Source organism: Engystomops pustulosus, chromosome 5 (assembly GCF_040894005.1).
Source record: "Engystomops pustulosus chromosome 5, aEngPut4.maternal, whole genome shotgun sequence".
Taxonomy (NCBI): domain Eukaryota; kingdom Metazoa; phylum Chordata; class Amphibia; order Anura; family Leptodactylidae; genus Engystomops; species Engystomops pustulosus.
Window position 1 is genome coordinate 159,853,240 of NC_092415.1, and position 16,930 is coordinate 159,870,169.

At 39.6% G+C, this 16,930-nt stretch overlaps 1 protein-coding gene across 1 annotated transcript; it reads left to right on the plus strand.

Moving 5' to 3' along the window:
• The first annotated feature begins 11,909 nt into the window (after positions 1–11,909).
• On the plus strand, positions 11,910–16,356 carry EOMES (eomesodermin). Its single transcript, XM_072153584.1, has 6 exons — positions 11,910–12,935; positions 13,194–13,348; positions 13,757–13,878; positions 14,512–14,670; positions 14,763–14,824; positions 14,998–16,356. The coding sequence occupies exons 1-6, from the start codon at positions 12,163–12,165 to the stop codon at positions 15,734–15,736; spliced, it is 2,010 nt and encodes a 669-aa protein (XP_072009685.1). The 5' UTR covers positions 11,910–12,162; the 3' UTR covers positions 15,737–16,356.
• Positions 16,357–16,930: the final 574 nt, after the last annotated feature.

Genomic DNA, 16,930 nt, shown 5'->3' on the forward strand with positions numbered 1-16,930 from the left:
AGGCAAAGGTTGAACAAAAACAACTTACAGTTCTTTATTGGAACCGACAGGAACCGCATCAACGTGCTTTAACAGAATGGTGGATTGCTGATATGCAGTTGGAGGAAGCCACAGGATGTAGAGCGCCAGCCTGGATGCAGAGGGCAGGCTGGGAGGTAGCTGTGTCCTAAAAGGATGCTTCAGCTTGTCCTGGGTTGCTTCAGGTATCACCCTTGAAGGTAGGATGATACCCCTTTCCTCACTAAACTAGCTATTAGTTCCACTCTTCAGGCAGGGGCTAGGCTCTTCCTGCTCTGGTCTGGTATGCTAGCTGTACAGAGTCTGTACTGGAGTAACTCCAGTCTGCTTCTGCAGACTCCTAGGTCTGGCTGGAACTGAGCTCTAGAACATTCCTGGCCAGGGGTTTTGTTACTCCCACTGGTCAGGTGCTGGGTACTCCTCCAATTACATCTCAGCTCACATCTCAGCTCACAGAGACAAAGTATAACACCTGTGATTGGCTGACACATATGACATCACATAAAACAATTAACTCCTGCCTTACCAGGCAGGATCTACCACTGCAATGTTCCCCTGTGTCCTATAAGGACTATGTAGTGTGATGTAGTGACATGCTGTGGGGCTGACTAGACCCTACACAGGCTGCAAGCTACATGGTGGGACGTATTCGCAAACACAGCTCTGCCTTGCATCGGCGAGGGTGTTGCACATATACTCACAAGGTAAAAGTAAAAAAGCATGCATCACAGTATTAAAAAACGCCAAACACCTCGCCCAACCTAGGTTTCGCCTCCTCAGGCTTCTTCCGGGGCATGGCATTGGACGCAATATATAAAAAATACTATACATTACAAAAAACTTTTTTTTTAAAACAGCCTTAAAAACATGTTCAGCCAACAGTACATAATATGTACATATAAACATTGTTCCGACAGTATAAAAACCACATCCATTTACCAACATCATATGCATCAATTAATCTGGACTATAGTATATAAGTTATAGAGTGCAACTTTTTGTAATAAATAACAAAATCACTCTTAATTAACTTCTCTAGTCTTCTTTTACATCCAAAATCTAGACCAATGAATGCATTGATGCATTCAAAAGGGTAGTTTTGAATGATCTGAATAAATTGAAAAAATATGTTACAATGGACAATCTATCAAAAGAAGAAAGGGAAGCTTCGAAGGAACTCAAGGAAAATAGAGAGGTCATACTTGACTATGAACAAAAAATGAATAGACTGCTGAATGATGAGAACACATATTTAAAATTAAAAACCAATCCAACAGATCAATATAAGATGAAACTACAGTCCCTTTTACCGGATGCGAAGGAAATTAACATTATTAATCAAAAGGAACATAATTATCTTTCCATTAAACACCCCAGAATACCAGTTGCATCTTATCTCCCAAAAGTCCACAAAAATTTAGAAAAACCACCAGGCGACCCATCGTCTCAGGAATTGGTTCCCTCACTAGTCGCCTCTCAGAATATATAGATTTTTATTTGCAGAGACACGTGATCAAAATGAACTCCTACCTAAAGGACTCCTGTCAAGTCATTGATTTGGTAAAAGAAATAAATTTAGAGGGGAAAATGCCACTTTTATGTAGTTGTGACATTACGTCACTGTATACCTCCATCCCACAAGAGAAGGGGGTAGAGGTTATCAGGAAATGTTTGGAGACAGATGGAGAGTTATCGGCGGAACAAAAAAAATCCTCATTAAGTCCATAGAATTTTGTTTGAGCAAAAGTTATTTTTGGTATGGGGGCAAGTTCTTTAATCAGATAACCGGGACAGCAATGGGTGCGATGGGTTCGATTGGGAAGCTTTTGAAAAAGAATATATTTGTTTTTAAATGATGATGCTGCTAAACAGGGCCCAACAGTGAAATTGATTCTGGGGGCCCACCTACTGCTGAACAGAAATGTTACCTATATTGTAAGACTCCAGTATCAGGATATTTCTAGGTTATGGCAGTGAAGATTAATCTCTCCACTTCACTGGCTGCAGTGGTTACGTTATGTCGGGGCATTCTGTGTACAGTCACCCACGAATCTTGTACAGATGCTATCGAAGGTCTGCAGTATAAAAAGTCCCTACACACCAAAAAAAAACAGTACAGCAGTACTAGGGTATAAATGTTGGGGATGCTATACAATCACAACGTACAACATACTATTCAGGTCCATATAAAAAAGTGAAGGTTTCCAAAAGTTAGATGGCAAAACAACTGGTTCCCCAGCAAGTTCAGAGTGCCCCAGTAGTGTACTGGTGGGCTAGACACCTGGAGCTATGGCAGGGGCCTCCTTTCCCATCGGTCGCCCCTTCCAGAAATATTAATGGATCTTGATGCAGGGAAACCAGCCCCGAGCACTATTCCTGTAGGTAACAGTCAATAACATCTGTGTCTTTAAGACGCAGATATTCAAAGTGGCCAGGAGACTTACCTGGCACGCATAATACTGTGACTTCTGATGTCCGGTCACATGATGACATCATCCAGTGGCTGTGCATCCTGGGGGCTGTATATGAAATAGCTGTATATGAAATGAGGAGGAGGTGCTGTACATATGAAATGAGGAAGGGGGGATGTATACAGTATATGAGGTTTTATATGGATTTCATATTTAAGCTCCCTCGGCATGATCCCAACATGAGAGATGCAATGTAGGCATGATAAATGCCCCAAGGTCTCACAGACAAGGCTGTTTTTTCCATTATGAACGAAAGGGCCTATGTCTGGGGCTTCCAGTTAGTGCTCATGCACGGAAAACGGGTGGTTGCTGAGGCCATAACCCTGGTGTAGCACAAGCCAGGTGGAGAAGAGAGGGAGGTGAGTGCCCACAATCCCGCTAAACATATTTTGTGGCGCATTGTAACTGGCATGTTCCAATGGTGGTCATGTTTTGGTGCAACCAGATCACAGCCACCATTACAGTCCTGTGCATGTGGCCTTCAAGAGGGGCATCATGAGAAGCATGATTTTTGTCCCCATTTATTTATTTCTATTTTGTACTTGGCCATAATCCAGCCGCTAAAGTTATCATAAACTTAAAGGGGTTTGCTCATTAAAGAAATTCTTTCAAAAATCAATCCCCTAGTGATGGTCACACAATAAAGATAATTTCTAACCACTAACGTTACAATTTTACTCTGTTTTATTGCTGTTTTAGCTCCTATCATTCAGTGATGGTCAGTGTAATATTCCAGGGTTCGGGACTCTCTAAGCAGACACATTGGGGGAGATTTACTTACCCGGTCCATTCGCGATCCAGAGGTGCGTTCTCTAAGGTGGATTCGGGTCTTCCGGCGATCCACTAAGGCAGTTCCTCCGACGTCCACCAGTTGTCGCTTCTGCGCTGAAGTCCGCCGAGGTCCATCAGAGTTCACGATCCATTGCCGGGTGAAGGTAAGCGCGTGTCCAGCGACACTTTTTTTTTTAAATGAGGCGGTTTCTTCTAATCCGTCGGGTTTTCGTACGGACATGTCCCCCCCCCCCATTTCCATTGCGTGCATGCCGGCACCGATGCGCCACAATCCGATCGCGTGCGCTGAAATCCCGGGGCAATACAGGGAAAATTGGCGCAAAATGGAAAAATTCTGTTAACCCGTCGCAAAAAACGCAAATCGGGCCCTTAGTAAATGACCCTCATCATGATCCATCTAGTTCTGTGAGATGATAATGTGGTTAGATTATCATGGTACAGGTTTATATACATATTCATTCATTTAGCTTTTAAACATTGTACTAGTATCTGACACATAGAAAGAGAGATGAGACAGATCTGAGATGCGAAATGATGATATCCATGAGATGGATATAACACACAATGACACGCTCAGCTCTGCTAACTCACCTATAACACATACAGTTCTACCATATACCTCCATTCTCCTCCCCCTCCGCTGATCTGTCTGTATCTTTACTCTCCTTACGCTGTGTTGTTCTTTGCCGGCAGGAAGTCATAATGGGGCAGATTTATCAAGCTGTCTGAAAGTCAGAATATTTCCAGTTGCCCATGGCAACCAATCACAGCTCCCCTTTAAAATATTCATGAGCACTGGTAAAATGAAAGCTGAGCTGTGATTGGTTGCCATGGGCAACTGGAAATATTATGACTTTCAGACACTTGATAAATCTGCCCCAATGTGTCTGTGTGTCCTGGAATGTAGGGGGGAGGGGCCACTGCAGGGAGCAGATCACTGCAGTGACAGACAGAAAAACAAGATGTCTGCCAGCCCTAAACTCAGAAGATCCAGGGTGCAGTCTAGGGGCAAATTGTGTACACCAGGACTGATAGAAACAGGTTGGAATGATATCTGTGAAATGTTGTAGTTTTGTTAATAACAGTGAATTCGAGAATGTGTTATTTTGTTATCCTGAGTACATTTAAGAATCTTGTCTTCGTGGGAATACCGCTTTAAGGAAAGGTGGCTCAAAATGTCTCTGGGAGTAGGGGTAGAGTGGGGTTATAATGTAAAGTAAAATAGGGGATTAGTAATCTATAGAAGTGTGAAAGGAGGTTAATGGTCTATTGGAGGACAAGAGGTTTTATACTGTATGAAAGTGTGTCCAGGTTCAGTGCTTATTTGAGAGCTTTAAATACGGTCCAACTAACAGAGATAATATCAAATAGACTTAGGTCAGTAGTGTAACTATTGTAATGACTTTGTAACATAAGCCATTCATACAATAAAATAGAGTTTATATTCAGGGCGCAGCCACAGAAATGTACAGGCCTTCAGATATTCCATATGCCATCATAAAATGTCCCCATAGAAAATATTTACATAGGTCCCCACACAGCTAAATCGACATACAAATTAAAAGATAAAGTTACCTTATATACTCGAGTATAAGCTCGAAAAGAAAAAACCCAAACTCGGCTTATACTCGAGTCAAAAAAATAAATAAATCAAAACTCGCCTATCTGGCGGCACCCGTAGATCTTCTGTGCGATCCATCCGGTATTGTTGTGCTGAACGACGGGAAAGGGGGGGCTATATACACTGGGGCAGGGGCTGGCAGGCTATATACACTGGGGCAGGGTCTGGCAGGCTATATACACAGGGGCAGGGGCTGGCAAGCTATATACACTGGGGCAAGGGCTGTCAGGCTATATACACTGGGGCAGGGGCTGGCTGGCTATATACACTGGGGCAGGGGCTGGCTGGCTACATACTGGAGAGGCTGTGACCAATGCATTTCCCACCCTCGGCTTATACTCGAGTCAATAGGTTTTCCCAGTTTTTTGTGTTAAAATTAGGGGCCTCGACTTATACTCGGGTCGGCTTATACTCGAGTATATACGGTAATATAATGCCATGGGGTAAAAAAAAACAAAATAGTTTTTATTGTATGAGTTAAATAGCACCTTATGTTCTATAGAGATGTGGATAGAGGGTGCATTCATATGGCCGTCTGGGGGGATGTATATGCGGCCCTATAGATGGCAATGGCGGCTCGGAAGCGGTACATGTGTGGCACGGATCCGTGCTGTACAAGGGGAAAAGATAGAGTATGCTCTATCTTTCCCTGTGTATGCGGTCGTGCGCCCGCTGCTCTCCTCCTCTCCAGCGCACAGTGGTATGCCCTTCTGGCTGCGGCCAGGTGGGCATCCGGCTGTGTAAATGTACCCTTAATATTGTAAATGGACATATAAGGCTAAATTCACACTACCGTTCCTAATCTCCATTAAAAAAGTGAAGAATGGAGTTTTAACAGACGTTTAAAGTATGTGTTAAAAATCCCATTGACATCAATGTAAATTATATCCATTATGGTCAGTTTGGCAGGTATCCGTTATCCATGTTTTAAATTTTTTCAAAAGGAGGAAAAGCACAGCAGTCTGTCATATTTTCCATCCAAAAAACGCATGTATAACAGATACCTGCCTAAATGGAACATAATGGATGACTTAAAATTTACATTTATGTGAATGGGGTCTGTTAAAACTCCATTCTTTATGTTTTTAACGGAAGTAAGGAATGATAGTGTGAATTGAGCCTTATTTCTATGTTTGTGCTAAAAATACAATATTGCTACTTTTAAATATATCTTTAATTAAATGGAACTTTATTCAATATTCTTAAAATAAATATGTAATTTTAAAACAATATCACAGTCTAGACCAGACCTACCATCATATCAGACTTCATTACACTTGTGCATGTTATATTGTCTTATACTAGTGTTACTCTTCTTCAGCTTTGTTCCTTTATGTATTGGCCTCTTGATGTAAACATTATTCTTGTCCCAACCCGAGGTGGCCAGTAAAATCAGCATATTAAAAGCTCCATAACCACTGATAGAGGGAAGTGTAAGAATAATAGTCTGTCATTTATGTAAACGACCTGTGGTGCTCTAAACCTGGCGGCAGTAATGGCAAGCAACGCCCCCTACAGGGAGAGGGGATGAGTCACACAATGGAAGGGCTGAATAGCAACAACGCCTCATTAGCGCCACCTATGTCTCTTTTATCCTGGCTGGGGATGTGAATACACTGTGCAATCCACAGGAAGTTTTGTAAGACAGCAGGAAGCTGCTGGAAAATGCATATATAATAGAGTATAAACATAAGGAATAGCTGAAATGACATATTTACATACATAACAGACAATAAAGTATTACTGATGCCATAAAAATGCAAAAAATAGTATGTTACATACAGCATACTGAGATAGAGCATTGATGAACAGTCCCACAGTATCAACCATAAGTAATCACACTGCTCACTCTTTCCACCAGTTTTTTTTATACTTGAAATGAGTAATAATACATGCAGTGAAATAAACGCTTTTCTTATTGGATTATTATTAGTAGTAGATCATGATATAATTGTTGTCATATTAGTAAATTTGACATATTAGTAAATTACTCAGATGGACGTGTACTAATATAGTGTCTAGGTCAGACAGTCCCAACCTTTACTGAACTATTATGGTAAGGAGACGTGGAATGGTTTCAGACACCAAACAAAGAAGAGATTAGTCCCAATGTCTTGTGCTTATTGCAGCCCATCCCTCCTGCATTGAGAAGACTTCATTATCATGAGAACATGGTGCCAAATGTCTGCTTCTTGGGCATTTGCTCCTCATGAAAGATTTATTACAATTTACTTGGAACATGTAATTTGTCTATATATATATATATATATATATATATATATATATATATATATATATATTTGTATCATAAAAATAGAACTGTCAGGGCTTTGTCTTGGGTGATACTTTTTGGTGGAGTCGTTAATTCTACTTTAACAATGACCAATGGTTTTGGTTATTTTTACACTAGTTTCAAGTCATGTGTAAAATTTGCAGAAAATACAGAAGTGCAGCTTCTGGAGGTAAGTTTCTTCATTATGGCATGCTGGGTCTTTTAGTAATATAGGATTGAAAATGCACGAGTAATAATTGTTTTATAATAGCTTTACACATAGCTCTCACAATGGTTTCGCTTATATTAGGCCTCCGTTATATTCACACATAGCATAAGTGATAGTATACAATACCCCAGCTGTGTATTAATGGACCCGATAAAAGGATATCATACAATGATGTATTGGAGGCTATCAAAACGCCACAACCTACTACGAGATAAAGTTTACAACTAAAACCAAATTATGTATCGGAAATTAGATTGGTAAACATACTGAAAAGATACAAGAAAAAGAAAGAAAGAAAGAAAGAATGGATAAAAAGTTAAACAAATAGGATAAGATAAGGTAATGAACATAGATGAAAAGATGTTAAAAAAATGTTGATCTATAATAAATTAATGATAGATAGATAGATATTATACAGATGATAGATATATAGATAATGAATAGATATTATACATAGATGATAGATATAAAGTAGCCATATAGATATTATACATAGATGATAGATATAAAGTAGCTATATAGATATTATACATAGATGATATATGTAAAGTTGATAGATATATATTATACAAAGATGAAACATATAGATAGATAGATAGATAGATAGATAGATAGATAGATAGATAGATAGATAGATATATAGATAGATAGATACTTTAAATAGGTGACAGATTGATATGTAGACGCTATACATAGAAAATAGATGATACATACACACTGTACATGGATGGTGATTTTATTTATTATTGATGATGGGTGGATTTGCTCAGGAATTCACAATCCATACTAGTCATTCTGCTGACATCTACCTGTTCTCTTATCATATGATTTTCCTTGACTGTATTAGATGTGGGATTCTATCCCTGATCAGGAGGTAAGTTCTCCCATTAGCTCGTATTTTTGATAATGAATTGTTATAAAACAAGCTTTGTGCCACAATGTGCCCCTTCATTATGAGCTATTGGTAAAGTACTGATGGTCTATTATGCCAATTACTGAAATGTCTTCCCCCATAGCGCTCGGTGGCGGAGAGTAGGAGGTGACAACTCATCGGGGATCACTTCTGTGCACATGAAGGATGTGGCACTTGCTTGTTAAAATGTTGGCGTTGCCTGTAAATTAACCCTGTAGAAAGCAGTGATGAGCAGGTGACAGATCCTATCACACACATCACACACAGCACATTGCTCTGCACCAGTACAGCACTCAGAAGCCAGGATACTGCATTAAAGGCAATAACAGTGTGCTACTAGCCCTGACACTGATGTGTTATCACTCAGACTTAAGAAGGTAGAAGATAGATAGATAGATAGATAGATAGATAGATAGATAGATAGATAGATAGATAGATAGATAGATAAAAAAGAAAGTCCAGAGCAGCACAACTCCAAGGTGAATGCAAAGCCGCAGATCCCAGGGCAAAGGGTCACAATAGAAGTTCCAAAGAAGAGGCAGCAATCCAATATTGGAATGCTGCCTCTTCTTTGGAACTAGATAGATGGATAGATAGACGTGAGATACTTAGAAAACATGAAATAGACAAGACAGAGATGAGATATATGTGAAATAGATATTGATAGACAGATAGATGAATGATAGACAGATAGATAATTGTGGGTTACATAGATATAAAAATTACATAGATAATCGATTGCAAAAGAGAAGGATGGTAGGAAGTGAGAGATAGCTAGATAGATTTGAGGTAAATAGATAGATATGAAATTGTTAGACAGGCAGATATGAGATAAAGAGATGTGAGAAGAATATGTGAGATATGAGATATATAGACATATATGAGATAGATAAATGTTGGATAAATAATGCATAGGATAGATAAATTGATAGAATAAACACACATTACTAGAGAAACTGTAAATCGATAATTGATAGGTCACTAGATAGATATATAGAAAGATAATTGACCACAAATAACACCGATTATATACATCCATGACACTGGTAAATTAAGAATACAATAGACAGCTCGTTGTTTCTGGTAAATAATCTCCAGAAATTATGTTGTAGATACATTGTGTGAATATATAAAAAAATAATTCTGGATATTTCTATACCATCCTAATATTTCCCGATAACATTGTCTGCAGTCCTGTATATGTACGACACTAGATGCGTTTTATTTCAGACGCCTGACGAATTCGGGGCATTGTCAGTAAATATTTCCCACTATCTCTTTGGGATTGATGGTAAATTTTTAATTCCAGGTGTCGCATTTCACCACAGAAGTCACACAATGATGTAGCAGAGATGTAGTTGTCATTGCTTGTCCTCTGATGTAAACTGTAAAGAAAAACTCATCTCATCTTTATCCGTAAAACAGATCTCTCAGTCTTACATTGTATCTCATTCGTGTGAATGTATCACACCTCTGTTTATGCGGCATTTAGAGTCATGTAGGGCTGTGTATATATATATAATCTCCATACATTGCAATATTACCCTAATAATAAAAAGAATTCTGAGACATCATTATAGTTCAGGCTGCTTCTCAGCGATATCTCCAACCCCCTGTCCTCCTGTGGATTATGAAAGAGGGAACCTGGATAATAAGGGGGGCTGGGATCTCACCAGGTCTATTATGCCCCCACTGTCCTGGTCAATATCTCAATGCTGAGTCCTTATGGCTCTTGTGTTAATCTGATTTAGCAACAGGGAAACCTAAAATAATTGCAAGTTCTATATGTACAGCCGATTATTTTAGGATAACAGCAGAGCTTGCAATCTAAATACATGTCTGCTCTTAATTCAATTGTATTGAATGTATAACATATTAATGAGTGTTACAATTTGTAAATTTCGTTATAATATTAAAGTTTATTACATTTATTATCATGAGACATTATATTAAATATTTTCATGTTTAGGAATAACTTTAGATATAGGACATCACCTTCTGTTGATATATGTTGTAGAACCCAGGAGATCTCTGGTCTCTAGTTTCACAGCCTCTACATCTCATCAGTTCTCCTACCCAGGAGCTGGCACTTACATGAGATGCCCTGTAGTGCCACCAACACAACTTCCATGTAAGCTGAGAATTGAATGAGATCCTCTCCTGGCCAGGATCCCTGCTAGTCTATATTAAATACCTATTTACTGGGAAGCGACAAAATGCAGCCAGATGGTCCTATGTGATCGCCACTGTGACCTGCAAGTCTGTGAAAATCATTTATCAGAACCTTCTCCTTGTGCTCCCCAAACAATAAAAACCCTGATGAACCCATCTCCTTCTGCCCAGGTCCCTGGCACAGCCCTATATGCACAATCTGAGAGTATTCCTGGCGCTCCTGGCTGCAGCAGCCTGGTGCGATTCCCTCAAGTGCTCTATGTTATCAGCTATAGAAAAGTGAGATTATCAGACCAAAAATGTGAAGATTTCTGATTGAGCCTATAACATCCAGGATTCCAGGAGTCTCACCATCATCAGCACCAGCACAGGTCATGGATAAGTGTCAGGTTATTAAGACATAAAATATGGGAAAACATACACTGCCAAAACATACAGGGATAGATAGATTGATAGATAAGAAATAATTATATAGATAATACAATAATAGATAGATAAGAGATAATTGATGAATAATACACGATATAGATAGATAGATAGATAGATAGATAGATAGAAAGAAAAATAGATTTTACAAATCTATTTTATGCATTTTGTTACAAAGCCACACACAGGTAATTTATTTATTTGTGATTTGACATTGGCTATGTAAGTCTATGATCGCAGTGTCCTCAATGCATTTGCGTGCACTACTTAGATTTGTAGTGAATCTTCCTTTACCCTTAACCAAAGTTTCAGTATCGTTTTGGATACTTGCAGAATGCAAAGAGTTCATAAGGTACAAGGGCATTGATATATTACCTGAATATAAATATAACACTATAGACGAAGATGAGAGTTTGCACTTTAAGACGCGCTAATAGGTATAAAGCAGTCTAAAAGCATATATTTATATATGTATGTATGTGTGTGTGTGTGTGTGTGTGTGTGTGTGTGTGTGTGTGTGTGTGTGTGTGTGTGTGTGTGTGTGTGTGTGTGTGTGTGTGTGTGTGTGTGTGTGTGTGTGTGTGTGTGTGTGTGTGTGTGTGTGTGTGTGTGTAGCTTGTATTACATTTCCGCATCCAGAGCGATCTGTAACCTGCTCCTCACAAGGCCCAAGCGAACATTCAAGGGCAGGTTAAGCAGAGTAAGTTACACAAAAGTTTGCACCCCAACCTTTCTGGTTCAGAGAATTTAGGAGAAGATAATAATTGCCAGCAATGTATTTGATCTTCAGCACTAAATAGCCAGTGAGAGAGGCACAGGTGACATGTTCCAATTAGGAATTGTCTAATTAAATTAGTGTCACAGAAAGCAGCCAATAATCCAGAAGCAGAGGGGTATGGGAGGGGGCTCTCTTCTGTCCTTCTCTCTGAGCTGTGCCATGAAAGAGGAAGCAAGCCCCTCCCTGGAACCATTAGCCCTAATAGAGGTGTGAAGAGAAGGACCACATAAAAGTCACAGAGGAGGAGGCTTGTTGACACATTGCACAGAGAGGAGACCAGTGAATGACTTGTGTGGGCTGTACCTTGATCATCAAGTGGGGACACCTATGGATCACACAGTAAACTGAAAGGACACTTTCATCTTGTGAAGCCCTCCCTGCTCTTGTTCTCTTTCTGAGTGAGGGTCTGCCCTTCATGGTCTCAGCATCAGCCCAGCTCTGCAGAGTTTGAAGGTTTATCCAGCCAGAGGATGCAGCTAGGAGAGCAGATCCTGACCAGCTCTGCTCCTCACCTGCCTCACACCTTCTACCCTTTGCCAGGAGACCCCAGCAGCGCCGCTCACAGCCCAGGCTTGGACTTTAGCGTTGGACAGCAGAAGAGCCAACAGCAGCAGAAGAAGTTCTCCTCCAGAGGCCTCCACCTAGACAGCCCCAGAGACTCAGGCAGCGCCAGCACCCCTGGCAGCACCATGCTCAGCGAGGCCACCGAGGGCTTCCAGGCCACCAAGACTTTATCTGACACCGGGAGGAAGGGCTCTCCGACTGGAGAAGAAGACCTCACTTCTGCGCCACCATCTTCTGCTCCTCGCTACCTGGACAACTCCCTGCAGGCGGCTTCTGAGCGCTACTACCTGCCCTCCCAGGGGCAGCAGCCACAGCAGACAGGGGCAGAACTGGGTTCCCCCTGCTCCATCTTTCCCTATGCTCCACCACAGCACAGCGCAGTCTACCCAGCCGGAGGGGCAGCAAGGTATCCCCCATACAGCAGCATGCTGCCCCCCACAGGCTTCTCCCCTCCAGTGTGTCCCTCTCGCCCCCAGTACTCCACTGGTTACCAGTACAGCCAGGCGCCTGGCACCATGTACAGCCCGTACCCAGCGGCAGGCTCAGGCAGTGGGCTCAGTGCACTGGGGCTGCCTGGCACCGGGACTGGCGTGCGCGCACAGATCTACCTCTGTAATCGCCCCCTGTGGCTCAAGTTTCACCGGCACCAGACCGAGATGATCATCACCAAGCAGGGCAGGTAAGTCCTCTACCTATAGGATTTTCTCAATAACATTGAAATATCACAGCCTTGTAGGACATAACTTATATATCGTAGCAAAACTTTTTCCTGCTCAGCCAATTGAACAGTGATGCCCCTTGTGTGACATTGTGTGGCATTGTCTGGGCACTGCCCCCTTAATACGATTAAAGTACTTGTTACCACTACTACCAATGTCCCGATGGTGACTTTTTCTTCTTCTTGATGACATTGTTATTTTTTTCTATCACTTCACAGGAGGATGTTTCCTTTCTTGAGTTTTAACATTACTGGACTGAACCCAACCTCGCATTATAATGTGTTTGTAGAGGTGGTTCTGGCAGATCCAAATCACTGGAGATTTCAAGGGGGCAAATGGGTGACGTGTGGTAAAGCGGACAATAACATGCAGGGTGAGTTCTAGAAACCTATGGTTATTGGATTATAGTTGTTTGACAGATTGTAAAGCGAATATAGTTCTTTCTACAATTTCATATCTATATATAAAGACTTCTGTATGCATCTATATATTTCTATTATTATTATTAGCTCTTCTTATAATCATTTATATTGTATATATATATTATTATTAGTTCTTTATTATTTAACTGTATTACCTATATATTTCAGTCTTATTGTTTTGTTTTCCTATCTCTCTATATCTATTAGTTCGAAGGATTACATTATTAAAATACCTAAGAAAAGCTTCATTTAATAAATAATAAAATAATGTAACTTATTATTGTCAGGATGATTTATCTGATTGTGTATGATAGGAGTCTGCTCCAGCCTCACACCTGAATGTCTTTGTCTATTTCCAGGTAACAAGGTGTATGTACACCCTGAGTCTCCCAACACGGGGGCGCACTGGATGAGGCAGGAGATCTCCTTTGGCAAACTGAAACTCACCAACAACAAAGGAGCCAATAATAACAATACACAGGTAAAAAGAAATACCATGGACAGCGAATGTATCTGGAGTGAATGGAGAGGGGTAGTGTGTACAGCCCAATTATGCGGCGACTATGCGTGCTCTGTCTTATATATAGAAACTTGGAATCAGAATAGGTCAGATATATACCTGGGTAGATGATAGATAGAGAGAGGACTAAACAGAAGATATATATATATAAATATATATATATATATATATATATATATATATATATATATATATACATATATATATCGTTGCGTCGATTGTAAAATACAAGACACTTGATAGTTTTGATGTAAACTTCTTTTATTGAATTAGATACGGCACTCTGTCTACACACCCACTAGGATTGTGTGATTCGCACTTTGTAATGTTTCTTTTTGTCTTTGGCTTTTGACACCACTTTTACACCTACTTTGAACTTCACCATTGTTGCCTAAAGTACCCAAACAATTCCACTCATTATTTCCTTACTATTCTTCTTCCATACGGGTCACTTTTTCTCTACCAGAACCGATTAGCTACCATTACCCCTTATAGCATTTGTCCATAATTGATAATTAGTTGATAATTTTTCTTGAACTTTTATGATTTTTTCCATTACCTCTGTTCTCATTCTAATTGTCGATCTTTCATTAGATGATAGTCCTGCAGTCTCTCCACAAGTATCAACCTCGTCTCCATATAGTTGAAGTGAGTGAAGACGGAGTAGAAGACCTGAATGACTCTGCCAAGACCCAGACTTTCACCTTCCCAGAAACCCAGTTCATTGCTGTTACAGCTTACCAAAATACAGATGTAAGAGCGATCACTTATACTTATATTGTGTATACCTTACTACATATAAAACACATCGGATAATATCTCATATTGCTATATTTTTTTAATAGATTACACAATTAAAGATTGATCACAACCCATTTGCAAAAGGCTTCAGAGACAATTATGACTCGTAAGTATCTAGATAATATTTTATCTGTTATATTGTCACCATCTACACTCCATGATGTGAGATATATCTCATAGAATCTTGTACCATGTCTTTTCACCCTGCTACTGAGTGTTTGGCCCCTGTAAGTCAATGATGAATGTCATAGTCACACTTGGCTCTTATTCTTCTTGTAGCATGTACACCGCTTCAGAAAATGACCGATTAACTCCATCTCCTGCGGATTCTCCTAGATCCCACCAGATAGTGCCCGGGGCCCGCTACAGTGTCCAGCCTTTCTTCCAGGAACAATTTGTCAACAACCTACCCCCTACCAGATACTACAGCGGGGAGAGAACTGTACCCCAGACCAATGGCCTCCTATCACCACAGGCCAATGAAGAAGTAGCCAGCGCTCCACCACAAAGGTGGTTTGTAACACCAGTCCAACAAGCTGGGGCTAACAAATTGGACATGGGTCCATATGACACAGACTATTCTTCTAGCTCTCTTCTTACTTATGGCATCAAGTCCCTACCAATCCAAACTTCACATCCCATGGCATATTATCCAGATGCAGCATTTGCTTCCATGACAAGTTGGGGAAGCAGAAGCTCTCCATATCAGAGAAAAATGAGCACAGGTCTACCATGGTCCTCAAGATCAAGTCCATCTGGGTTCTCTGAAGACCTTCTAAATAAAGACAAGGTGAAAGAAGAAATGAGCTCGTCTTGGGTGGAAACACCTCCCTCAATAAAGTCTCTAGACTCAAACGATTCAGGGGTTTACACAGGAGCGTGCAAAAGAAGAAGACTATCTCCTAGCACTTCAAGCAATGAAAACTCTCCCCCAATAAAGTGTGAGGACATTGCTAGTGAAGACTATAAAGATGCCTCCAAAAGCCTGGGCTACTACTCCTTCTACTCTAGTTCCTAAGTAACGATTACATGTACAGTAATATATGTAAATGTTGTAAGTTGCTCTGGTGATCACAGGGTGGATCATAGCATTAAATGCCAAAAAGTGTGGCTTTGCCTCTCACCCAGGGAAAACAATGAGAACTGGTGTCTGGTAATCTCTGGGCTGATGTTGCCAAAACTTCTGACTGTTGCAAGTTCCAACTTGTCACATCCTGAATTCTAAACTTGACAGTATTTGGTTTATTTAAAAGTGGAAAATCTACTTGACTTTCTTTTCATTTGACTTTTGTGATTAATTTATGAAGAGAGACCTTTGTACAGATTGTGTAGATATCATGTTGCATATTGTGGAGTTTAATATATTGAATGCATTTATGTGTCTTTGTTTTTATTGATCATTAATACCTTTTACCTGCACTCTTCTGTTGTACAATTTGTAGTGATGGTAAACTAAAAAATGAAATCTATCTATAAATATAGACAGCCATTCCAGAATGTATTTCCACCATGTCTTGGAAATGGTTTCAATAAAGAAATAATGTACAAATGTAAAATTCATAATTGATCTGGAAGAAATTTGTGAGTTTAATCCTTTTCTGTATATAGTGCTTGGTTATTTTTAATAAATGTTTTACCTCCGGGATATTCCACTTCCTTCACATTTATTTCTAGCACCAAATACATAGAAGGTTTGAAAGGAGTGAAGAGGTTTATTATCTATTGTTGACAATGACCCTGACCACGAAGCCCAGGTCATGCTTATTTAGACTACATTTACATGTAAATATTATTGTTTTAGGTTTGACTCAAATATTTTTTTTAATAATTATAGGAAAATACGATTTTAATAAAATTTAATCGACCCCAAATAAATATATTTATATCCATATAGAGAAAATACATTATATTTGACCATTAAATCTTATTAATTGATAGATGGATAGATAGATGGACAGACATATGAATAAGTAAGATACATAAGCGATAGCAGATATGAAGAAAGATTTTAGAACATATATGGATAGATAGGTGACCTACATATATAATAGCAGATATATACAGATTAAGTAGATGGATATGAATATATGGATATAAATATGTCATAGCAGGCAAATAGATATTTAGATATATAAAAGATGCTATATACTGTATATGAATGTATATTCAATTATAATTCAATAATTATTCAATAATTATAATGAAATAATTC

What these genes read in the sequence shown, in the direction of transcription:
- EOMES (XM_072153584.1), top strand. Translation starts at nt 12,163, where the DNA reads ATGCAGCTAGGAGAGCAGATCCTGACCAGCTCTGCTCCTCACCTGCCT. An exon ending in AGCGGACAATAACATGCAGG is followed by an intron (nt 13,349 to 13,756) that starts GTGAGTTCTAGA and finishes GTCTATTTCCAG; the next exon opens with GTAACAAGGTGTATGTACAC. An exon ending in TTCAGAGACAATTATGACTC is followed by an intron (nt 14,825 to 14,997) that starts GTAAGTATCTAG and finishes TTCTTCTTGTAG; the next exon opens with CATGTACACCGCTTCAGAAA.